We start from the raw sequence: 25,632 nt of genomic DNA, 5'->3' as shown, positions 1-25,632 counted from the left end.
TGATTATGCCTGGACTATGTTGCTATGGCCAACAAAAAGGCAGACAGCCACTAGTGCAATTCCGTGTTACAGAACGCCATTGGTTTAAAAGGATGGTGCATCAGCCTGGCCAGTACCAGATGCAAGTCACAAGGGGCTGGGGGGTGTCTTGCCAGAGGCAACGAGTCTAGTAAATGTTCTATATGCCCCTGCCTACCACAATGGCTGTGAATAAAGACTCCCTAATCTGGTAGGTTCAATGTCTATAAGGTACATGCACCCCCACTCCCCCAACTCAGCTAATGGATGCCAAATAAAAGTCACACTGGCCACAGAGAATGAATGCAGGGTGATGTTCTTTGCCATTGGCAATGAAAGACCATTATAATTTATTCTTATATCGGCTTTCAGTCGAGGGTTTCCAAGCAGTCACTAGAACTTACAAGTTGCCAGAGGCGAGGTCTAGATGATGACAGGTCAGCTTATGAAGAACTCTGTGTCAGTCAGCAGGGTCAGGTCCACAACAGCTGCAGCTTCTGCTCTTGACCCGCCTTCAGCTCAACAAGGGATAATACTGCATGGCAAGCTGCCAATCTAGGATGTCCATCCGGAATTAACCATTGCCAACAGACACCGCTTGAGGTCTGTGCGGGCTGCGGTGGGTGGGTGTGGAGAGTCACACGACCCATAGGTGGCAATGTCAGTGATTATCTCGGAGCAACAGGTGCCCGTCAACCCTCCCCCACTCTCCTAAGTGAAGTTTGTGAGTACCTAACGTTATCATAAAACACAGCCATGCGTCGGTTTAAAATACACCTATTGATGTTTACTACCGTTTCCTAACCTTTGTTAATCAACAGCTATATGACGTGCTCAATACAAATGAAGCTGTCCGCTTTGGTACTAGTACCTATTCCCTGCACCAAGCTGTAGCTTTGACATTGTTTTATATTTAGTGTGACACTCTTAAATGAAGTGTTTTTTGGTGCATATAAGCTGGCTCTCGGGGTCTGACATGCACTGTAAATTGTATTTTTAGAGCATGGTCTTCAGAACGTTTATTGGACAGGATGTTTCTTCTGACACTGTTCAGCCTGTGATAGCAGCTTGTTAGCCTTGCATTACACGCATTTCTGTTTACTGGCAAAAGGTGACTGAGAAGTGAATGAATCAGAATAAGAACGTGGCTGTGCCATGAGTCACCAGGGCTCAACTCGTGCATCTGAATTCTGAAAAGGAGCCCCAACCACCTGGTATTCCTATAATTGGAATATTACACAGCTCTGCCTCAGCACAAAATCTTTTTGGCCTCAGCACTTTTAAAAAATTATTATTTACAAAGTAATAAGTGAAAAAACGGGAACTGGCCATCCAAAATGTAAAGCTCGTTTAGGTCATGCAACCTCTGTTGAAAACAAGAACTTTCGTAGTACACTGTGTATTGTGCACTGCTCCCAGTAGCATCTAATAAAGCTCGAAGAATTTAAAAGGACCAATTTCTCAATCTGCTGTTACAGTTGAAACCCAAGACAGAAGCAGAATCAGCAGGCTTGATTGTACGCAAAGTTACTCATGTCACATTGTTCTCTTCTGGAGTCGAGAAACCAGCCTCTGACATTCTGGCTTTAACAAAAGGCATAAACAACTAAGAAACACAATCAAAAGTGTGTTTCATATACAAAAATATATATTCCATTTACTGCGTTGGTCTTATTTTTGCAGGACATGGGCACCTCAATACTGTTGTCATGTCCTTTTAGTACGTAAAGCATTTATTGAATGACTGAATTCTGGGTATTAAATTAATTTGTTGCTACCCATCTGTTAGGCTTGATTTCTCTCCGGTCTGTTTAATAAGTTGTCACCCCATCCCATTACTCTCGCTGTGCAGACTAAAAATGTTGTGATCTTCAGAAAATGGCCTACAATCTCCATGACAGCAAATAATAACACTAGAAGTCCTAAAGTGCATCAAACACCTAGGAAAAGGCAAGCAACCTCACAACTACTGTAAATAAGTGGTACGGTTAAGTAACCACTCAAATGCAGGAATCAGGTACAGGGATGCGGCATTGGTTATGACAACTAAAGAGATTGTCTTCAACTTGAAATGCTCACCAGTTTATTTAGCAGATTATGTGTCAAGGGGGTGCAGTACACTTAACATGGCAGAGCCACTGCTGTAGCTTTTAACATTTGCAACAAGACTGAACTTTTTGCTCTTTAGGTACTTAAGGCAACGTTTCCTGTTGGAATTAGCTGATCCTCAAATAGCACAGCATTTTTCCCAACACTCCTACAGCAGCATTTGCTTTGGGACCGGCAATACTTTTACTCCTACTGTCTGTGGTTTTCACTAGCTGGGTTTCAGATATAAAAAGTTCTGCCAGGACTTAAATACAGATTTTATCTATGGTGCGACAGAAGGGGAAAAGGTTGTATCCATTCTTCTCTTCCATTCTGGAGCTGCTTGCAAGCATCAATAATAAACCCCCTTCGGGTGTAATACACGTCAAATAGAAGACAGAAATGTGGAGTGTAGCAGAACATTCTCTATTCTTCAAAAGTGAATAATACACTAGGTGCCAAGTCATCAAGCAACTCGCACAGCGACCATCTTCTCCACGTTCAACACCTCCTAACTGCTTCTTCAGCTTTCAATGGGCCACATGAGATCCCTCTTATGGGGTAAGCCGTGAGAGATGGTCCAAAATTGGCTGGAAATAGTCCATGATTGTAAGGAGCACCCCTCTTCCTCCGTCCCATGACCATGTCCAACCCAGTCGCTATGACAGGTGCTTGTATCTCTTAGCATAAGCAATCCTAAACTGAAGTTAACTGTTATTGAGGATCTCTCGAACGATTTAGAGTTGAAAGCTGTAAAGATGTATTAGGCACCCAAACCAATCTAGTGTACTCCAAAATGGGACAGGTGCAGAGATTGTACTCACACTCTATAATTCTGGTCCATTGTGACATGACCCTGCAGTAGAAGGAAGACGGAGAAACACGGAGAAAGAGAAGCAAGCGATCCTATGTCAGGACTAGAGGCAGGGATTATGCTCTACCTTCTTTATTCTATCTCCAGCAGACGTCAACATGTAACGAACTATATTTCCCAGCAACCCATACGAAAGGAACTACAAAGAAACAACCAATTACCAGTCCTCTAGTCCCTTATATTGAGCCTCTCCTTGCGACTCTTCCTCTTTCTTTGCCGCTCCAGCAGGCAGATAAGTGCTGTTTTCATTTCTCTATTATTTGCGCATTGACAGGTTTATTTATTGTTGTGCTTAAATCCTTTTGGGCATTATTATTACACTCCCACCGCAGGAAGGCAATCAGCACTCTGTTCGCGCCCGCTTTACATGTTTCAGCAGCTACCGGGGACTGCGCGAGTACAGAAAAGGGGCTCGCCCACTAGAGGGCATGTGTATGAGGGAGATGCACTACTCGTATCTCGATGCTCCGCGGCTGACGTGCCTTTCAACCTGAACACCGTCATCACCGCGGAGGCTGTGCCTTTGGTTACCCTACCCCGGATGCCTGCATGGCCCACAGAGCTCTGAAGTGGCGCGACTCCCCTTATCACACAGGTCTGTATTGGTAATATTTTCCTTTGCCTTAGCAAGGTGTGATCGTGTTTGTTTATTGTTGCCGCTAGAGGGCCCGGACCAGGCGATGAAACCAGCCCTTTTGAGCCTTACAAGGTGTTTGGGCCCAGAACAAGTCCCATTGAGAGCACCCTAAAAGTTCACTGGTGGCGTCCAGTACCACAATTACAGCACTACGCAGTGCTTGCATATATATTAGCAACTGGAGTTACATTTATGATGGAGGCCAAATATGTTGAGGAGGAATCCCTTTCGGTCCTATCTCTGGAAGAAAATTTCTGCAAAGAGGTAGATGCCTCACTACATCAGGCGGTAGCCTCAGTGAATCACGCCACTAGAGCAGCGCTTGCTGCAGATCACTTCTTGCCGGTGCCCTTATTGTGACTACTGAGGTAGACCAGCCCCAGCCCAAGTGCTCCATTACTGCGTCCCCCTGCCCACCCAAGCTAGAACTGACCAGGAAATGGATATGAGCGCATTTCAGCTCCTAGAAAGGAATTTTTGCCTAGACCCTTGCCTTCTGGCCTCAATGAAGATCCGGTGGTGCTCTCAGACCCAGCGCCTGATGACCCCCCACCCTCCCTTTACCTAAGGGAAATGATGAGGGCTCCCATGGGGACTCTAATGTTGAAGCACGCCCCTCTAGGCCGTGGAACCCATCTCTCCCACCTACACTGACCCTCTTTCATGATGAGCCAGAGGGTCATTTGGACATGTTAGATCCGAATGACCTCATGCACCCTAGATCAGTAGAATGGGCTCCCTCCACCAAAGTAGCTGTGTCTGTAAATGGATGAGGGGCATCCACCTCTTCTTACCTCCGGAACCCAGGTATTTGCCGTTATGGGACGTCCCTCAAGTCTTAGCTACAAAATGACTTTCTAGCTAGGAAACAGCTATCTGGCAAATTGACTATGCTAGTATGTCTGGTGTCCTGCCGCAGAGTCTTAGATGTCCAGGATCTAGACCTGGCAGGTAGGGTGTTCACCCCAGAGCAAGTGAAGTTCCATATTTCACGTAGGACAAAATGCAATTCCCTACCCGACATCTGATAGGGTCCCAAAACTGTGTGTGGTAAGGTGTCTGAAAGCTTATGAGAGTCTGACTGAGAGTTGCGTCCTCCTGGGGAGAGGCAGTTGGTGATATCCTTTAAAAAACCTTTCAAAGCAGTGTCCTCTGCAACAACTGCAAGATGGATCCATTGGATCATGACAGAAACTGGCACTGATGTGTCGCAATTTGGCGCATACTTGGTGAGAGGTGCATTGGCCTCAAAGGCATTCGTCTTGGGTGCCCGCTTCGAATTTTCTTAATGCGGCTGACTGGTCCTCAGACTCTGTGTAGAAAGGGTTTTATTTTAAGCTAGTTTGGGATATGGCGTCCTTGGCAGTAGAAAAGCTTTGAACAAGCACAATCCTCCCCTCCAGGCTTCACCTTGAATGAAAACATTTCCTAGCATTTGTGGAGGAAAGTTTCAATTCTAGGAGGCAATTCACGGAGGCAAGGATTATTCCCATTTAAGGTTTCTGGGGATACAACCCACTCTTGTGTGGCAGTACTCAACTCTAGGTTTTTCAGTTAACTGAAAGTGTCCATTGTAAGGTAGAAGTAGACAGGTTCTTTTTTGTTGGCCTACAACTGAATTTATATTGTGTTCCAAAACCGTTCTGGTCCTCCAATAACGTAGTTCACGATGGTATTATGTTTTTTTCTGGTGTATTGTAGTGATTGTTCTCTGGTCCTTAGGATACCCATCTCAGTGTCTGCCTCATTATTTCAGGTTCTGGCAACTCCAAAGGAGGATAGGAAAACTACGGCCGATGCAGCATGTCGCAGGAACGAAGAAGGAAGAGTCACAAGGAGAGGCTCGATATAAGGGTCTAGAGGACTACTGATTGGTTGTTTCTTTGTAGTTTCTTTCCTGTGAATTGCTTTTTTTTTTTGTTACATGTTGAAATCTGCTGGAGATAGAATAAAGAAAAAAAGTACAGTATAATCCTCACCTCAATTTCCTTAACAGAATTGAAATTTTCCTTCCCGAATGCTAGGACATTTTTCATTACATTGTTCTTTTGGGTTAAAATGCTTAAGAGAAAAATGTTGAAAGTTCAGATCCCTTTTAACCATCTCATTCCATCCCTATTTCTGAAAACATGACACTAAAGGGGAGAGAAGGCAGCAGACACAGAGAATGTGTTAGGCTCAACTCGGGGGAATGGGGCACATGTTTTATTTATATGCACATTTCTGGCACCAGGTTGGTGTTTACTCTCTCCCCACCCTCTGCCTGCCCCCTAAGAAAGGAACAGGGGGTCCAAGCACAACAGTTCTTAGTAAGGACAGGTAGATATATTTACTTTAAAGGTATTTTTAAAACTTACGCAGCAAAGGAAACGTGATCCCAAAGATGAACACCATAACACCTCCAAAAAGCGAGATGACAAAATAACTGGATACCAAAATTGCCAAAACAAACATCATTGGGTACTGCTTCTTAAGTTTACGGATGAATTCCTTGTTTTTTGACGTCCACACAAACCCCATAAACAGCGCTGTAACCACTGCGCAACCAAGGATCATATTCACAGGGTTCAAAAACCTACAAGAAACAAAGATTCATCTTGGTTAAATTAACACTTGTATAGAAGACATGTCCGATTTAACTGTGCAACTGCAAACAATCACTTATATTGTAAGTATTTATATGACTTACAGTGGTTCTTGTGTAATGCACTGGCCATTATATTAGCAATCCATGTTTCAAATGAATATGGTCTCTAATATGTTACACTTCCTGTGAACATTCAGCATTCTTTGAGTTAAGCATTCTTAAATGAGGCGAGGAATGGAAGCTTGGAGTTCCACTGCTCCACCAAAGTGGCCCTGCAACCTGATGTGAAGCGTCGATCTGGGCTCAAAATGTTATAGTATATAATAAGAGCACTACTTCCTCTTAATAGTTTGAGCTTGACTTTCGAATGGAGGTAAAATGGGGCAGCTTAGGATTGGCTCTGTGTGAAAAGCAGGTGTTCTGAAATTGATGTGCAGAGGAAACACAGTTTATGGTGTTCTTAAGGGTTTGGGATTATTTATTGCCAAGTCCCAACCCAATGACAAATCCTATAGCTGCATTCTGAAGTAGATGGACACAAGAAGTTGATCACTTGGGTTGGTCTTTTAGAAGGCTGCTTTGATCTATGGGGTTGCAAAGTCATTTCATTTATAAAGCATTTTACGCTTGATGGTCATGTTACTGTCAAACTTCTTTATACAATAGGTCTACAACTTAGCTTAGAATATCACAAAAAATAATTCTAAATTCAAAGGAAAAAAAGATCATAAATCATAGAAATATTAGCTTTTTAAACTATTTTCCCTGATGCCATATTCACAGGGATGAGGCACGGTCTGGCCAATTGCACCATCCCTCTGCCTTATTTCCCATTGTCTTTTAAAAGTCCAGTGATAATCAGGCTTCACTTGTAGGTGTTTGTTATTAATCCTGCTTTCCCCGGACTGTGAAACACGTGGCCAAGAAAGGCTGAAAAAAAACAAAAACTTTTTCTGGGCTGTCTATACCATTATATGACTAGGCAGACTTACTCAAATGTCTATACAGAGAGTGATTTCCCACCTAAACTGTTATTTGAGATTCGGACCAATACTCAGCTTGCCATGGTGGACCGTGGTCCCCATTGAAGTCAGTGAGAACTATCTTTAAAGACCTGAACTTTGAGAGGCCCTTGAAGGAATGTCACAGGTTGTCAACCGCCTATAACTTGAGTAGATATTTTTATTTTCTACTGGTGTATAAGATTGTTTGTGTTATCCTGTTCCTATGAAGTCAGTGTGACAACATTTTAGTTTTCTTTTTCTTCTTGTATTTGGTATGTTTCTGTCACTAGGATTCAGCTAAAAAAGATCTATGTTATGAGATTATTATTGTGAAAAGAGACATTTATTTCAAATAGTAAAAACAACATTTTATTTCAGCTTCATAAAACAGTATAATTTTGATATCAAAGTTAGCAATCGGTTTCTGAAACATAAGCAACCTTGCGAGTTCATGTGTAGTCACTTGCCTAAATCCCAGATACTAGCATAACTAATTTTACCATTTGATTGAAGGCAGATTTGGGGAAACATAACATTATATGCAAGTGGAAATATCTTCAAATTATAGGGAAATCAAGAAATATCATTTCACTGCCTACATCACGAAGTAGGAAGAGTGAGAGTAAAATTTAAAGAGGCGAGAATACATCCTTCGCTGTTTAAATCACCGTGCAAACTGTAACACATCCTCAATCAACCTTCCCCACACTAAAGATGTACCTTTCTGTTAAGGGAATTAAACACTCCTATTGTAGCTTTAACACTGATTTTAAGCATAAATCTTTAGACTGTGGTAGTTCCAATAAGGAGACACCATGTGACTAGAAAGGACAATGTTACCTGGAACAGATTCACACACATGAATCCGCCACATTTGCCCCGGCGGTGATAATCCGCCTGGGCAGCGCTGCTTGCAGCGCTGCCCAGGGGATTACAAGTCCCCGACTGCCAGCCTTTTCCTGGCGGTTTGAAAAGCTGGCGGTACGGGGAGTCGCGGGGCCCCCTGACAGGGCCCCATGCAGCTTTTCACTGTCTGCGTGGCAGATAGTGAAAAGCGCGACGGGTGCAACTGCACCCGTCGCACGGCCGCAACACCGCCGGCTCCTGGGTTGTGGCCGAGATCCCCGCCGGCCCAGCGGGGATCTCATGATGACCGTGGCGGGAGTGCGGCCACATTGGCAGCCGCCCGGCAGTCAGATCTTGGCGGGCAGCTGAGTCCTAATGAGGGCCTTTGACCCTTATCATGTGTGGCCAGGGAAATGGTTGATACCGCCCTAACTCTGGAGTTAAAAGATATTGTAAGTACAGATAACTCGGTGGCCAGTGGAAATCCTGTCCCATAATAAAGTTGGACTCCGAGGATCCTCTAAAAAATGCTGCGTTACCAGTGGATCATAAATTCTGGGTCCAATTCCCCTATTAATTTGTTATTTTCCATAGTACTTCCACTGGAGATTTAAGCTGCAGTAAAGTAAATAAATCCGCAGTGTCCATTGGATCTCATTATTCAGATGGAGCCCTTAACTGTGGTTACAAACCCCATCAGAATTAAGTAAACACTTTGTAATGAGGGCCTCGGAATAAGGACTTGAAATTCCACGTACAACAAATTATCCTAATCGGGTCTATCCTTAAGAAGAGGAATCTTTGATTATATTATGAGTTATGGGTCAACATCACCATGCAGAGGTAGTGGGAAGTAAAACACATTTTACTTAATTCCTGTTCACCTTATTGGAGCAAACCGCCTTTGCTAGTATTGTCACCCGTCAACTGCAACAGCCTCTTTGCCTCTAGCTTATTAATAAAAGTCGTCACTACCACAACATCCAGACATTCACCATGACAGAGATAGTTGTATGCAGATAGTCTACTTAAGTATTTTGTCCTCACTCCATTCAACAAATTTAAAATCCAGCACTGGCAACCCAATAGGTCTCACCTTTGAAAAATGAGAGCTTGCCAGCTACATTGGTCTGTGAGAATTCACGTAATGCACTACTGACCTACAGTAGAACAACAATGCACACTTGCAGGCATACCGGCTAACATATATGATGTTCACAATACAAATCTCAAGCCTACACAGTTTGTGATACATTCTCTGAATAATGATCATCATCTACCCCAAGGGGACACAGTAAGTAACCCACACCAAACGCCCAACTTACTATGGTAAACTGTGAGTGTTACAAAACACCTATTTACCAGATTCAACACGGTGCAATGGCAATTCACCCTTAAAGGACTATGGTCTTTTACATATTCTTTTAACAGTAAATAAGTCAGTTCCATAGTCGTTTAGCGATAACTTTTCATAATAAACAGATCTTAACTATATCCTTGAACAGGGTCTTGCCCGCATAACCAACTCAGTCCTGATGTGAAAAGCATAAGCTTTCCAACAACAGAAAAGTGCAAAACAAGCACTCTCTTTCCGAAGAAGCACACAACTTCTGACCAATCAAAATCTGTAGACAGTGGGAGTTCCTCTCTCAGTAGTCATAAAATTACAAATATGTACTAATTACAACTGGCAAAATAATATACAACCCTTCCTAAGCTGACACATCAAGGATTCTCAAAAACAAATCTTCTAATCCTAGGTATTACCACAAAGGGAAGTCAACACCAAAACCTTTACGTACTATGGTAACCTGTAAGATTCCCAATACCAAAATACCGATCTACAAGCTTTAACACAGTATGATGACAAGCAACCCACATGTGCTTTTCAGCATCAATTAGTCATGACTTCTGCCTTTATCATTGCTTTTCATATTAAATGTAGCCAACTTAAATCTTTAATCAAAGTCTTGTCACTATAACAACTCGGTCTTGCTCTGTTGAGCATAAGCTTTCCCACAAGACAAAAAACTGCAAAACAAGCAGAATATTTATTTCAACTTCTCTCCAATCAAAATCTATACTCCGTGCAACCAACATATGGGTGGGGCCACAGTCCCTCTCTGTAGTATTCCTGAAAGCTTTTTCTTCTGTCGGCTACATAAGGTAAGCAACAGCAGCGCTGTCAAGTCTGACCTAAAAATAACAAGAAAGTTCCACATAAGCTTTTGCAGCTATGGAGCTGGATTCCATCTGACCCATTGCTGTAGTCTTATGAAATAAACTTTTTACTTTTTTTGCCTCAGTAACAGTGGCATAACGAAACTTGAGCCTCCCTCCCCCGCGCAAAGTACATTGAGGGCCCCTGACCCCAGTCAGGCCTCTCAGGCAGGAGACCTGCAGCACGTGCACAGTTAACTGTGCTGAGGGGCTCCCTGGAACTCCACCCCTCACTGTGGGGGCTGTTGGGGCTACTGTTACACCAGTGCTCAATAATAGGGGCATTGCCTTCAGCCACCACTAGTTAGTTTGTCTACCTTGATTGACTTCTTTTGACCCCCATGGTTTTAACCTACTACGGAGTCATGTGGTGGATGTCAGAACATGTATTTAGCATCTCAACTTTAGTAAGTGCTGCCCCTGTATTTTACTCTTGGGTTCCACATGAGGATGGAAAGTTTCAAAACTTTCCGTCACTGTCCTATACATCCCCGAATATTATTATTTTCGATAGCATTTCCTGGCGAGGCCAACACCAAATACTCTAAAAAGAGGAGGAAAACGGGGGGCATGTTATTACAATAACAGTGGCTCTGTGATTTACCAGTACTCACTTTTATTTTCACTACCACTGGAATTTCTTCAGACTCCTATCTTTGATGAAAACTGAAGAGTATGCAGTACAGCACCAAGGACGGACTGAGAAGATTTGTTGGGGCTGGTCTTACACACATTGTTAGACACTAGAAGAGTCTTGGCAGTTACACATCTTAGCCTAAGTTCCGGAATAACTTGGTAGAGGAAATGACCCTACAGATAGACGTGGAACTAGGTGGCAGGGAGTTATGAGAGAATTATCTTTGCAAATACAGACAGACAGGACTGCTGATTTCATGTATTTGCTTCAGAGGGGCCTCCCATGATTAGCACAGATGTCTACCTAACTTGCTGTTTGAGGGAAGTCTCCCATGATATCAGCCTCGCAGTCTGAAGGAAGGCATCCCCAGGAGCAGCCCAATGGTCTGGAAAAAGATGGTGTCTACCTATCCTGACTCTCAACTGATCTTTCATGAATGAACCACAGAGCATTGTAAAGATTGTTGTGCATCTACCAGTCGGTACTGGCGAATTCTAAAAAAAAAAAAAAAAAAAAAAAAAAAAAAAGTCTACTTTGGCAGCTCTGCAATACTTAAAGGCCCAACCCTGCAGGCAACTTCTGCCAAACTTTAATGGACTGCAAATTCCAAAGCACATGAGAGAGATGCTTCACCACTATCTGCTAATGAGATTACGAATGCTAGCATTTGGTCCTGAAGAAGCACTTGCTCTTTGTGTGTGTAGTAGTGTTGTCCAGTCATATGGAAACCCCGTATCACCTGTACATATTCTATGACACATATTGTACATTTACTTCTAAAGAGAACAGGGAGATTGTTATAACGTTTAACTAAACGATTCGAACAGACTTTTTTTTAACTTGGCCATCCCAGGAAACTACAGAATGTACCGAATAAAAATCACAAACATATTTATGAATGCAGCAGTAAACAGGCCTTGGGCACATCAAGGAAGCATATTACTCTGTGCCCGTCTGTGTCCACATGACAGAGTTCACATTCTGCTATAATAGCAATGGCCTTTTTATTTTAGGATTCTTTCAGGCCCAGTCACCTGCTCCTGCTCCTCAAATTCGAAACTTCAGCACAACACATTGGAAACTTGGATCTCTCAGCCTGCAACATATGTTAGTGCTTAATCCCCTCAGCACAGACTATTTTTAGGCCGTCTTACTAGGTTTCCAGTTCGGAAAAAGTGAACAATACCACCTAGCCTGCCTTACAACGTGTTCACCCCAGTAACCATATAAACTGTGCAATAACAAACGCGTAAGGAGTCTGACTCCCTTAAAAAGAAGCCAAACTTTAAAAAATCCAACGGACAAAAAAGTCCAGGACTCTGCCTCCTATAACTGTTTGAAGGAGAGTGATCAGAAACAGTACGTACGGGAGAGAACGTTATGTAGTAATTTGTTATGGAAGTAAGTTTAAAGCGCTTTTTGTACAACAGCACTAATAAACCTATGGCTTCTCTGGCAAATATAAATCTAACTCTCCTAGTAAAAGAAAAAATGAAGGTTAGAGGATTGTAACTGCACGCTGATGTAGTGTAGCTTTGACACTGGGAGGAAAACCTGCAGCCTGATATACAGCTGGGTAGTAACAAAAAATGCTTGTTTTTTTATGGTAGTTTATGGTAGTTCCAAGCCTGTCACTTTGGAGTCCTTTTCTCTTAAATGATATGTTCACAAAATAAATTAATATTAGTTTTATAAAAGGGTATCAAATTCATCTCGCCCCTCACATTAATCCTATTATGTGGGCTGGAGAAATGTACGTGTGGGGCTATTCACAAAGGTAAGTTACACTTGTGAGTCATTTACACATGCAACGTTACTCCTACACTTTCGAGTAACTACTACTTTTGGCTTTTCACAAAATCAGAGCATAAAGTTACTAAAAAGTGTAGATTTACACATCTCTCCCCCACCTGGAAAAAGGAGCAGAGCCCAACTGTAAAGTGTAGGTTACTACTAAAAAAAGTAGTGTAAAAAAAGTTATTGGCTGGTTATGATAATCATTCAAGACAATTTTAATAAACAGTTGATGTGGTAAATTGGGGCAGTTCACAATAAATAAGGTTCTTTAATTTTTGTTAAGATCTCGATTCTTACAGTTATTTATATACACATTTTTATAAAATTCAAGAAAAACTAGTTCTCTTACTCTAACCTGCAACACTGGCATAGCCAACAACAGGCATTCTAGAAGGCTGCTTTGTTTGATAATAACAGTGAGTACTTTGAGATCTATTGTGACATCATTCGCTGCGTGGCCCATTGATCTGCATCACTCTATAGAGCAGAGTGAGGGTTTCACATCGTGGGTTTGAGATTATCCTGCATATATTTATTTTTCTAAGAGAAAAATCTCAGGAGGGGCCACAAGCACTCCTTCAGAAATTGTCCAATAGGAAGCTCAGGTCCCATGTGATAGGATGCACTGGAAAATAATCAGACCAATCTCAACGTCACATAAGGAAAAGGCCCAATAGTTGTAGAATACCATGATTAAAATAAAATCTTTACACACACACACTCACACATTATATATATTAATTTCCTGAAGTTAGGAAATAGAATTACAAAATCTTAAAAATTCACTGAAAAAAATTCAAAGGTTGCAGGGATGTTCTACTTGGGTCCTAAATTTACTTCCACAAAACTAGAGAAATTCAGCAGTTATAGTTACCTGAGCACCCCTGTAATGCACTGCTTATGACATCACATATTACATCACTCATGACATAGTGACATCACTGATAACATCTCAAATTACATCACTGATGACATCATTCAGTATCTGTAAGTGGTTCTAATTATGTATGACTCAAGGTGTGAGTGCTTGTACTGGTGAGTTTGTGGTTGAGTTAGTTTCTGTATGAATCCGTAAATAGATGTGTTACTAGGTGTATATACAAGGACGTGGCTGTGTGATAGTCTGTATTGATACAGTGAGTGGATGTCTGAGTAGCTGTACAGCTGAAAAAATGGGTGAGTGAGTGTTTCTATAGAGTACTGTCTGTATGTTTCAGCAACTGTGTTAGTGGGTAACTCTCACCGTTATTGAGTTATTGCCTTTATAAGTGGCTGTATCTACATGTGTTTCTGTTACTTCTTGTGTGGAACAGTTAGTGTATCTGTGAGAAGGTATACATGTAAGAAAGAAGATCTGTCAATAGCTGTATGGGTAATTATGTATGTGTGTGAGAGGTTTAAATGGCGACTGAGCAGCCATAATAGCTTCTTTATTAGTCAGTTAGGTAGTGATTTATTGAGTGTATCAGTGACTCATTTTGTCTTTGAATTGCTGTTCCCATAAATGAGTGCTGTATCAGTGAGTCGATGTGAGAGTGAGTCGATGTGAGAGTGAGTCGATGTGTAAGTAAATGTATTTGTAAAAAAAAAACTGGGAGTATGAATGGCTGTATGGGTGAGTATGTGGGTGAATGAGAGTACGTATTGCTGACTGGAGTAGGAGTTGTTGATCAGTGATTGATTGGGTGTGTAAGTCTTTGTATTGGTGGGTAAATGGTTGTTTAACTGAGTGAGTAATAAGCAGTGCATTACAGGGGCGCAAGTTATAGTTAGCTCAGGTAACTATAACTTCTGAACTTCTCTGGTTTTGTGGAAGAAAATTCAGGACCTAACTAAAACGTCCCTGTAACCTTTGAATTTTCTTAGTGAATTTCTAAGTTTTTAAAAAAAAATCTATTTCCTAACTTTAACGTCTCTGTAATCTTCATTATATATATATATATATATATATATATTCACACACACATCAATACACAAATCCGGTACTGTGAAGCCTCCCTAATTATAGGGAAATACGTAGGACTTCTTTAAATAGGCTGGGGCAGACTATCCATTAATACAACAAGACAACTGCCTGGAAGAAGGGGGGTTCTTCCAAGCTTACTGCATATTTAGTGCAAAATCAATGCTCCTCCCTTTGCTAACTCCAACTTAGGGCTCCGTCAGCAGAGAAAAATGCTTTTATCGGAGTGACTAAAAGGGACAGTATTCTTGAATCTGAAAGCTGTATAGAAGCAGGAGCACTTTCTGTGAAAAATTATGCAGCAGAGAAGCAAGGAGCTCTAGATTTTGCAGGTGGGCTGCTGTAGAGCTGGCGGTAGCAGGGCAGGGCTTCCATCCTCTTCTAGGGAAGGTTTAGTGGTAATGTGTAATTTTAAATTATTCGAAAATGCATTAAGTATTATTATGTATTGTAAAGGGTGGACATACGTGCAGCTGTTACAAATTTAAAATCGTAGACCATTAAAAAAACAGTAGTGCCTTCTGTCGTGCACAGTCATGCTACTTATACGGGTTATGACAATACATAATTATAGGCAAGAGAAACACTGGAAGGCCAGGTCCGCTTGCGGGTCGGAGTGCTGGTCGCTTTGGCAACAGAAACCAAACAAACAGAGCATAGTTCAGTCATGAAAGACCCTGACTAGTTTTACAGGAAACTTGTTTGCAATACTGCGCTCACTGCCTTAGCAGTATTTTGAGCAAAGATGCAAATTCATTAGGTCTTTTTACAAAGAAATGTAATGTAGCATAAGCAGTCTAATAGTTCTGTGGTTTACCTGTGAAGTTGTGCTTAAGTGGGCTTAAAACGTTTGGGCACAGAACGGGGATTGTTATTGTTGCACAGCTATACTCCTAATGTGGCTAATTTCACCATACTGAATGATGATGTTTGAGCATGTTTACAATATCTGCTATCTTGGGTGTTATGAAGTGTTACCTAGAGAAGTGCTCCTACCTTGCTTTTTAGTGAGGACAGATCACTTTGCAAACATGCCTGGCTGTCAACAGTGGCCACACTGAAAGTGCAGAACACAAACACATGTGGAGACTTTGAGGGGGTTTGTTCACAAAGGCATTTTTTTTTTTAATAACCAGATTTTAGTGTTTTTAAGTCAAAGAAAACAGTATACCCACTGCCATCATAAGTGTCTACAATGAGCAACACACATAAGTCCAATTATACATTATTCCAAACCATTATTAACCACTTCCTACAAACTTTTTCGTATTTCTGAGGGCAACCAATAGATAAATATATCGTTTCTTCTTCTTTCATGCACCAGTCCATTGACACCCGCCGTTCAGCAATGGACAGGAGTGGGTGGGGAACCTTGAAATCCAGTATCTGACAATGTCTCTTGTGGTGAGCATGGTTCTGATCCCAACAAGAGTGTACTGCCCCCAGTTTCCCCCAAGATCCTCTAGAATACCCAATAATGCGACACGGAGGAGGGTTCCAATACCCACCCAAAGACCTCAAAAGGGCAGCAAAATTCACCATACCATGTGGGAACTAAATTATCCTGAGTCTCTGAGCAGCAGGAACATACGGGTTCTGGTATTGTGTTTGCTTACAAGAATCTCCTGTGAAATAGGAAATGGGTAGGTATATGAACTAAATGAGTTGGAACAGCAAAGAAATAACCAGCACCCATAGTAACATACAAGCATCTCTCCAGCAGTTGCCACCTAGTGTTCACAGCCATTCTTCCACTTAAGCCCTCAGTTTCCAGAGGAGGTCCGGGGAGCTGATCACCATGGTCTTGTATAACCTCCCCCTTTTCATCAGGGGCCCAATAAGAATCTTTGCTTCATGGGGGTATATTTGAGTTTGCGAGATTCTCGGTGGGACATAAGTGCATTTCATAGTTGCGGATATCGCTAAAATAGAGATTTATGTAATCAAATTCAGTTTGGAGATCCTGAAAGAATTTCAATTATGCGCCCTTCCAAAGATCACATACTGTCGATAAATAAGATCACCATCCTTCAAAGTCTTCAAGGGCTACTGAGTGGTCATTTACCACGAGTATCTGAACTTCCCTGTAGTATAGGCACACATCTGCCAAAGACTAAAACAGAAGGATTTATTTAGCAATAGATAGGACCGAACCTTAACAAACAAATCCTAAAACCAAGTTTGGGGGATAAGCAGGGGGAAACTCTGGAGCACATACATCAGTGGATGCAACACCATTATTGAAAACAAAGCCACACTGGCAAAAAGGCATTTAAAAGTATGTGAAGTAGTACTACTCCAGCACTTCTTCACACACTCAAAAATAGCTTTCATGACTTGGTATCAAATTGTGCATAGATTTTGATGACAAGCAAGGTAAGAATACAGGTAAATTAAGTACTTTTTAAAGTTGAAAATTAAATAGATGCTACAAGCAAAGGTAGGTGAGGCTTTTTAGGTAACATTAGCAAGGTATGATTATTGGATATTTAGGAGATGTGAAAACACTAGTCAGGGATCTTAATCAACTGGAGGATTAGGATGTTAGGCAGATGATCTGCAGTCAATGATCTGCTAGTGGATAAAGACTGATAAGACACACACGATTGCAACAGCATATGATAAGGTATGTGTGATTAGGACTACATAAGGACATGCTGACATTGTTGGTAACTGGAAAAACAATTGCTGACCATAACCAGTATAGCAGATGAATTAGATAACCTCAATGATTTTTCAAGTAGGTGTTAAGAAGGTGACTGACACTTTTTTGTAAAGATCTCTATAGGTGACATGAGAAATTGTATAGGGTACAAATACATGGACTTTTGGAGGAGGCAGGTATTCCTAGATTTTAGGCAACAGTGGGAATAAAATACTGGCTGATAAATTACTAGCAAAATGTTATGTGACCTATAACGAGTCCCCGGTTCCTATATTAGAGCTCGAGGGATTACAGGGAGGTTTTTGGGTGGTGGATCTACCCAAAGTCAATGATGTTGAATACATTTAAAGCAAGACGGCTCAATGATGGGACAGCACAGCAGACATCCTCTGAATATTCCAAGTTTTGCAACTTTTTTACCTTAAAATTGGGTAATATGAACACTTCATATTTATAGCAATTACAAATGGCAGAAGTACCACCAATTACCAATGACTTGGATTGGGGCCATTATTTGAAAAATAGAGTCATATGTCACTCTACAAGCACCCAGAAAAGCTACGTTGACATCTGGTGTACAGGATATTCTTAGAGCCTTTCAAGTAAAAGGCTATCTCTTTAAAAAAAATAAAAAAAATAAAAACACTCCTGAAGTCCTTGCAATTTCCAAATATATGCCTCCAAGAATCAGGAATTTGTTTACAGCACTGATAACTACCCACCTAAATCTGAGGTTGTTTAACTAAGCCTAGATGGGCTCAAATATACAAAAAAAATCACTTGAAAATACTAACTACTGCACAGCAAGCGGAAGTGAATGAGCCAGGAAACAAAATCTATCCCATTTATTTTCCTCCAGCCGATCCTGACTTTTTCAGTCTAACTAGTTTCAGGGTTAATACTTTTTAGAAGTCCTCATACACATTGACGCCTAAACGTTTTCTAGTAGGGGTTTGCTCTTTGAAAGATCCATGATCAATGTCTACAATATCCTAATTCAAGGGGGAAGCAGCCACCCTTGCAACCTGAAGGGCGATTACTGTCAAAAAGATTCTTCATTTTACTGATATCTGATTGTAAATCTTCTTTGGATGATGTGTCATGAGCACATTTTAACAAGACATGATCATTTTCTAGGAGATATACACAAGGGAAACCTGTCTAAGTATCTTGAATATGATTATACATATTAAGGGTTCTGGTTTCTATCTTTTTATCATAAAAGAATTAGAATTCACTGGTCTTACACAGACTCTTCATGAACTTCCTGTCAGTAGGCCCTGGAACTCAAAATGTCCTTATCTAGATAACAGTTATCTAACCTTTTTGCTAATCTTCACAATTCCACTTATACTGGGACTTGAGTGAAGCAGACCCAACTTTGAGCTGCTTGGAATTCACCCAGAATGAAGTAAAGGTTATTTAAATAATGATGCCTGTAATATGAAATAAAGGACAGAGCAATGAACAAGTAACTTACCTTTGGTAATGCTCTGCAGGATATGCCATGAAACCACTAATTCCTCATCATTGGAATCCCTCATGCACCAGACTGAAACTGAGATTCCTTTAGGCAACAACTCCCATGTGTGGTGTTACTGGGCTCAGCGGTGGCTCCATCCTGCATCGGGGAATGGCAGTACAGAGACACATCTAGGAACCAGCCCTGCACCAAGACATCAGTTGAACTTTTTCTGCACTCATCAATGCGGATTCTGAGAAATGCACCTACTTTTCTCAGTGTTTACTGACTTCCAAAAGTGAACTTTGGCAATGTGCCAGAAATAGGTTCCACTCAAAGATGAAAGGTTTTAAACCGGGGTGTACATGCAGAAAGCAGATGTTGGTGACGGATCCACAACAGAATTCTCTTTGATAGGTTGCAAACATTACTAAAAATCCTGGAAGTCTAAGATATTTCGCTCCCACTACGAGACTACTTACACAACTTAGAAGAGGATGCATTGGATTGAAGGTGCCTCCTCCCTTTTATCCCCCCCCTTCCTTATGCCCTACTTCTGCCCCCTCCCACCACTCTACACTGGAACATTGATCTGTGGGTACATCACATGATAATGGTACTCCCACACCTGACCTACCCCACCTTTCCATACACAAACCGCTACTTGTAAGGACCCATTACTATGTTTTATTGTTCTCTGACAAAGTTATTCTCGTTTTCTACTATGAGTGCAATGTCTTATCTGATGTCAATGCCCCTGATCCAAACGAGCAATGTCTACTGTTGTATGTTGATACTTTTTGAAAACTAAATGAATACAGTTAAAGAAAACTAATGTAACTCCTTCATACATCCAAAAACAATTACGTTGTATAAAGCAAAGCTGCACGTCACTGAACACATTAAGCAGGGTCCATCCTGGTCGAATTTCAAGGGTTGTTCATGGTCCTTGTTCAGGTAAGTCTTAGATGAAGTTGAAGGACAAGTTACTGCACCAGCACAAGAAGTTCAAGTAAGATTTGAGGTCTTTCCTGCCACTTCCATTCCAGGCAGAAGTCGCACAGTTGGTACTCTAGACAGTAGACATTGCCAGCAACATCCAACTGCGGACCTATTAAGAGGTTAGAGCTGATGCAGTCTATATTCCCTGGGTTATCATCAGCTTCACAGCAAATCGAGGCTTCATGGAGGCAAGGCTGCAGCTCTTTCTGATAATTGCAAGTCCCTCTGTGATGCTCTCAGACTCCAAAGATCTACAGGAGCCTCCATTCAGACACTTGTCAGTAGGTCTGCTGCCACAGTTGACTGATCCCACTTGTTCTATGACAAGCCCCTTGCTAACAGCAAGCCATGCCTTCACACCTTTGCTGCATGTCACGCCGACTCGGGCAGACACTAGCTCCAGAAGCATTCATTTTGAACTCCACCCCAAGTCTTGTGTCAGATCAAGCACAGAGTTTAGCTAGCTGTCAGCCAATGTAGTAACAGAAGATCAGCTAAATGCAGCCTGTGTCCTGGAAAAAGGTGAGCAATCTGCAGTTGGATGCATCTATTAGATCTTGCTAATATACACCTTAAAGGCACCCCAGACCGTCCAAGAAGTGACTGAGCTATCAGGAAGCTCAAGGCTCACAAAATACTTTATATTATTTCCCAATGATAGTCTGCCCAACTCAATGATAAATGAATAATTCTCTAACTGACAAGAACAACAGACCTCACTTTTACTTGTGATGAAAACTTTTATCATCAAAAGTGCGCAGTGCAACATTCCATGGTCAGGAATTCCATCCCCACATCTGTGAACTTGTATGAAACTACAAATAACTGAGTCTTAATCCATTTAAGGTCTCTACTAGACAGCGCATGCACTGATTCTTCAAGACCGTTGCTTACCATTTGCTGGCTTGCGTGACATTCATTTTCACAGCCTCTTAATTGGTCACTGCAGGTCTAGCATAATTTCAGTTCCAGTCTGTGGAGCAGGGACCAAAAACTGATTATTTCAACTTAATCAGTACCCATCCGCTGCTCCCAACATGATTGAGGTACTTCTTTTTAACATCTAGGGCCCTGCAAATAGGAGGTGTGTGACTGGCAAAAACTCACCCAGCAAGACAAACCAAATTGCAAAGTTTTACTTTCTATATTGTTTCTCTTATTTTGCCAAGTATTCTTTTCTCACTTTGCACTCATGTTTTGTTTTTGTTCGTGGGCACTGTTATCAAAAAATGACGACTATGTTGTTCTAAATACTGTAAAGCGTTATTGCTTCTTTATGTGTAATTTCCATAATTATGCTTTAACATATATTTGTGCAGTACACCCCAATCCACCCCACTCCAATCCACGTCACTCCAATCCGCCCCACTCCAATCCACCTCATCCACATCAATCCACCCCACTCAAACCAATCCACCCCAACCAATCCAATCAACCCTAGAGCAATCCAACTCACTCCACTCCAATCCAATCCAAAGCACTCACTCCAATCCACCACACTCCAACTCTCCCCACTCAAGTCTCGCCCATATTCCCCACTCAAATCCACCCAATTAACCCCACTCCAATCTTCCCCATTCCACTCCAAAACAATTTGCCCCACTCCAATCCAAAACAATCTGCCCCACTCCAATCCAAAACAATCTGCCCCACTCCAATCCAAAACAATCTGCCACACTCCAAACCGAAACAATCAGCCCCACTTCAATATGACCCACTCAATCCAAAACAATCTGCCCACACAAATCCAAAACAATCTTCCCCACTCCAATCTAAAACAATCTACCCCACTCCAATCTGCCCCATGCCAATCCAAAACACTCTGCCCCACTCCAATCCAGAACAATCTGGCCCACTCCAATCTGCCCTGCGGCAATTCAAAACAATCTGCCTCACCCCAATTCAATCCGGAACACCCCAATCCTATCACTCCAATTCAACCCAATCAATCTAATCTACCCCATTCCAACCTGCCACAATCCAATCCACCTCACTCATTTCAATACACTCCAGTCCAGTCCAGTCATTCCTCCCCACTCTACTGCAATTCAATCCAACCCACTCTACTCCAATCAACCCACTACCTCAATCTACTCCAACCCACCCCACCCTATTCCACCATGTTAGCCATCCTGAACAGCAGCCACACTGGTGTACAACATGGCAATAACACATTGCCAAGCCAATAATTCTTGTACAGGCTAAACCTATTGGCTTTGTCAATACTTGGTATGTATGTGTACTCCACTTTGAAGAGGTGTTGTTGCCTCTAGCTATCCACTTGTTTAAAGTCTCACATCACAGCTGTCAAAACCTTTTGTATACTAGATTTTCCCTTCCAACCCTGCCAAGATCCCTACCCATTTTCAAAAATGGTTACAGATTGGCGACAGGAAGGATGCTGACGCCAGTATTAAATGGGGCAGCAATCATGAATTTTGGCATTGCAAACATGAGAGAATACATGAGCTTCTTCATTCGTAAACATTATATGACATTGATCTGAAACACCGGCCATGACCCTTATCTGTGAACAAACTTCTGATCACCTCTAATACTTCAAGTATAGAAATATCCTTTTCAGGTTGAGCGCCCAAGCACTATCACCTACTGCAAGTATTGTGGCCTTTTAACCACGTTCATATCACGCCTATCACTTTCACTTGTTCGTGGGCTTACCTTTCAAAAATCACAATGTCACTGGTAAGTGCTTTATGTTTGTACCACATTGGGGCTGTTTTAGTCACGACTTGCAGACTGACCCTGTTAAATGGATTATTGCACGATTGTCAATATACTTCAGCATGGTGAACTATTTATTTTGTCCCTCTCCTTTGTGCTGCATGGCAGCTATGCCGCTCAAAGCGTGAACGGGCACAACAGCGTGAACTCGATCAGCGGTACTTAAGCACTGGCCATATTGTTCACAGTTACCTAATCAGAGTCATTTACCTCAAAAATACTTGAAATTGGTAAACGCTTTACTTAAAACAGAAATCCGCAAAGCAGCTCTCCTGGACAGCGGGGGAGCCGATACTACAATATTCACTGCACTCGAGAAAACTCAACCACTAATGCTTTGCAAGCATTGTTTTTCACAACATTTTTGCCCATAACTCAGCCTGTGGTGGTCCTAGGACAATGGGACCACCACCAAAACGTTCAGCACAACGCACTCTGTCTAGGTCATTTCTGGGTTCTCACACTAGTTTAGTGGGGACCCCAAAATAATAACTCCTCCCACCATTCAGTGCCTTTTAAGCATTCTCATGGCTTGAACTTTTGATTTTTAGCTGGGAATAGCTTGTGTTATAAGGGCCCTATTTGTAACATCATTGCTATAGGCCTGTTACCCCTGAAAATATGTAATGCACTATGCTCTCTAGGGGCTGCATATATGGTTACTCTGCATTATTTATTGTATTACTTATTGTCATTTTCTTTTTGTGTGGTAACGCATTCTAGGGGCTAACTATATAGTTATGTGACCATGTTTCTTACAAATATTTTCATTGTGGTGTCCTCTAGGGGCTGGTCTGAGCATTACAGTCATATCAACATATTAAAATAATCGTGGCACGTAAACTTGCCCCATAATGCTTTGCAGGGCATTACTTTTACAAAACATTTTTGCTCAGAACTCAGCCTGTGGTGGCTCTAGGATAATGGGACCACCTTCAAAACATTGACCACTGTGTGCTCTTTCTGTCTACATAGCTACACTATGTTAGTAGGGACTCCAAAATACTAATGCCTCCCACCATTCAATGTCTTACGATTTCTCATGGTTGGAACTTTTGTTTTACAGTTAATAGAAGTTTTATCTTAAAATCCTTGTTTGTAATATCATTGCACAGGGCTAGAAAAATCTACTTGACCACTTGTTATGGCAAGTAATTGTTTATGAGGAGCTATTTGTAGAAATTACTCAACCCTTCTGGCAGTGGACAAAGAACAGGTGTTCTGTCTAGACAGAAACTGAATTAGCAATTAAGGGGCCTTTAAATCTTATTCATGTCACATCTGCTCAGTGTTCAGAGACAGAGGTCAAAAGTCATTTGGTGTTCTTGCAATGCAAATACTTTTCCTTGTGGCTGCAGAGTTCCAGGATTTGTAAGGTGAACTGTCTGGCCTGTGTGAAATGAAAGGCTGTGGGTATCAGGTCTTTCCTAACACACATTTCAGGGGTGTGGAATTTATTAAAATATCTACTTGTCCAGTGGACAGGTTGATTCTCAAATCTACTTGTCCTGTAAAAAGATCTACTTGTCCCTTTGGTGCCATGTAGTGTGGCGACAAATTATGGCAGCAATCTCATTATGTAAGTGCTCTGATAATAGCCTCTCTGATTATGCCAGGGCTACTACCATAGTAGGGCTTGAATACTTGCAGTTTCAATCCCTACTGTAGCAATTTCCTTATTTTGCCACCTTTCTGCAGATCTGCATACTGGGGCTGGAGGAAGCAGTAAGCAATAGTTCTAGGGCTGGAATGCCTTTGAGTCTGCAAACCTACTAACCTGCATGTTTTAAAGATTTTTACCAGCTTCTCTCTAATATTTTCCCATAATAAGAAAGATTGGACATTTACTCCTGACAATGGCAGAATTAGAACTTCTTCCAGGGTTGGGAAGAAAGTGGCTGGAGGGAAAATGAACTTGCAAATGCTCAATAGATTTTTACATGAGCAAATCTACACATCGTATTTACCCATGCTAAAATACAGTTCACAAATATTTTATAGGGTAAGACATATACCATGGGTGCACTTTTGTGACTTTCTTTAGGAATTTGGGGCCACATGTAGGTAGGTTCAGATTTGTAGGATGGTGTCCCTGACACCATCTGTGATTCGCAAGGGCTTCGCAAATGCCCACCTCATGAATAATCATGAGGTGGGTCGCAATTTGCGACCCCCTCGCGAATGGCGGCCCTCACAGGGATGGTGGCCTGCTGGAGACTTCAGACCGACCACCATGTCTGTGACTGCTTTTCAATAAAGCAGTTTTTTTTTTGTAATGCAGCCCGTTTCCTTAAAGGAAAACGAGATGCATAACAAAAATGAAAAATGAAACATTTTCGTTTCATTTTTTTCAGAGCAGGCAGTGGTCCACAGGAGCACTGCCTGCTCCGAATTTTTTTTACAGTGACATTCACAATGAGGAAGGGGTCCCATGGGGATCCCTTCCCTTTTGCGAAAGTGTTAGCACCCATTTGAAATGGGTGCAAACTTCGATTGGTTTGCGCCCGCGTTCGCAGTCACAAAACAATCCTACATTGCACTGCGAGTCGCATTTAGGAAGGGAACACCCCTTACTAACTGCGAGTCGCAAACCCGTTTTGCGATTCGGTAACCAGGTTACCGAATCGCAAAACTGGGTTTGTGCATCGCAGTGTGCTTTTTGCATGTCGCAAACAGCGAAAGTCGCCGTTTGCGACATGCAAAAAGCTACCTACATGTGGGTCTTGGTCCCTAATTAGGTCTGGTGTTAACAAAGACATTTTGTTTTTATTAAACTTCTATTTCTCTCTCTTTCAGCCGGCTTTACTGTGAGTGATCACATTCTGCTCTTCCACAAGGAGCATATTGCCACACAAAGTAGTTTTGTTCAGTGTCAGGAACTAAAGTGGCAATCAGTGATGTAACTAAACTGGAGGGTGCCCCTTTGTAAAGAACATGGAGGAGCCCCCTCTCCAGACTCACTCAGGGCAGGTGCTGTGCTGAAGGGCCCCCCTGGAGGGCGGCTGCGGGGCCTTTGTTATGCCGCTGGTGTGCTTTTAGAGAGTTCAAAAAAACTTTTTTGGGGGGGGTTTGCCAGTGTTTGTTACAATG

At 41.9% G+C, this 25,632-nt stretch overlaps 1 protein-coding gene across 1 annotated transcript in view; it reads right to left on the bottom strand.

Annotated features, from left to right (window-relative positions):
- The window catches only part of ARL6IP5 (ARF like GTPase 6 interacting protein 5), a 46,338-nt gene that overhangs the window by 7,905 nt on the left and 12,801 nt on the right, over nucleotides 1-25,632 (bottom strand). The window contains exon 2 of the mRNA XM_069206587.1: nucleotides 5,975-6,192. Within this exon, the coding sequence (XP_069062688.1) occupies nucleotides 5,975-6,192 (218 nt within the window). The remainder of the gene's footprint in view (nucleotides 1-5,974; nucleotides 6,193-25,632) is intronic.

This window comes from Pleurodeles waltl, chromosome 9 (assembly GCF_031143425.1).
Source record: "Pleurodeles waltl isolate 20211129_DDA chromosome 9, aPleWal1.hap1.20221129, whole genome shotgun sequence".
Taxonomy (NCBI): domain Eukaryota; kingdom Metazoa; phylum Chordata; class Amphibia; order Caudata; family Salamandridae; genus Pleurodeles; species Pleurodeles waltl.
This window is presented reverse-complemented; position numbering and strand designations above follow the sequence as displayed.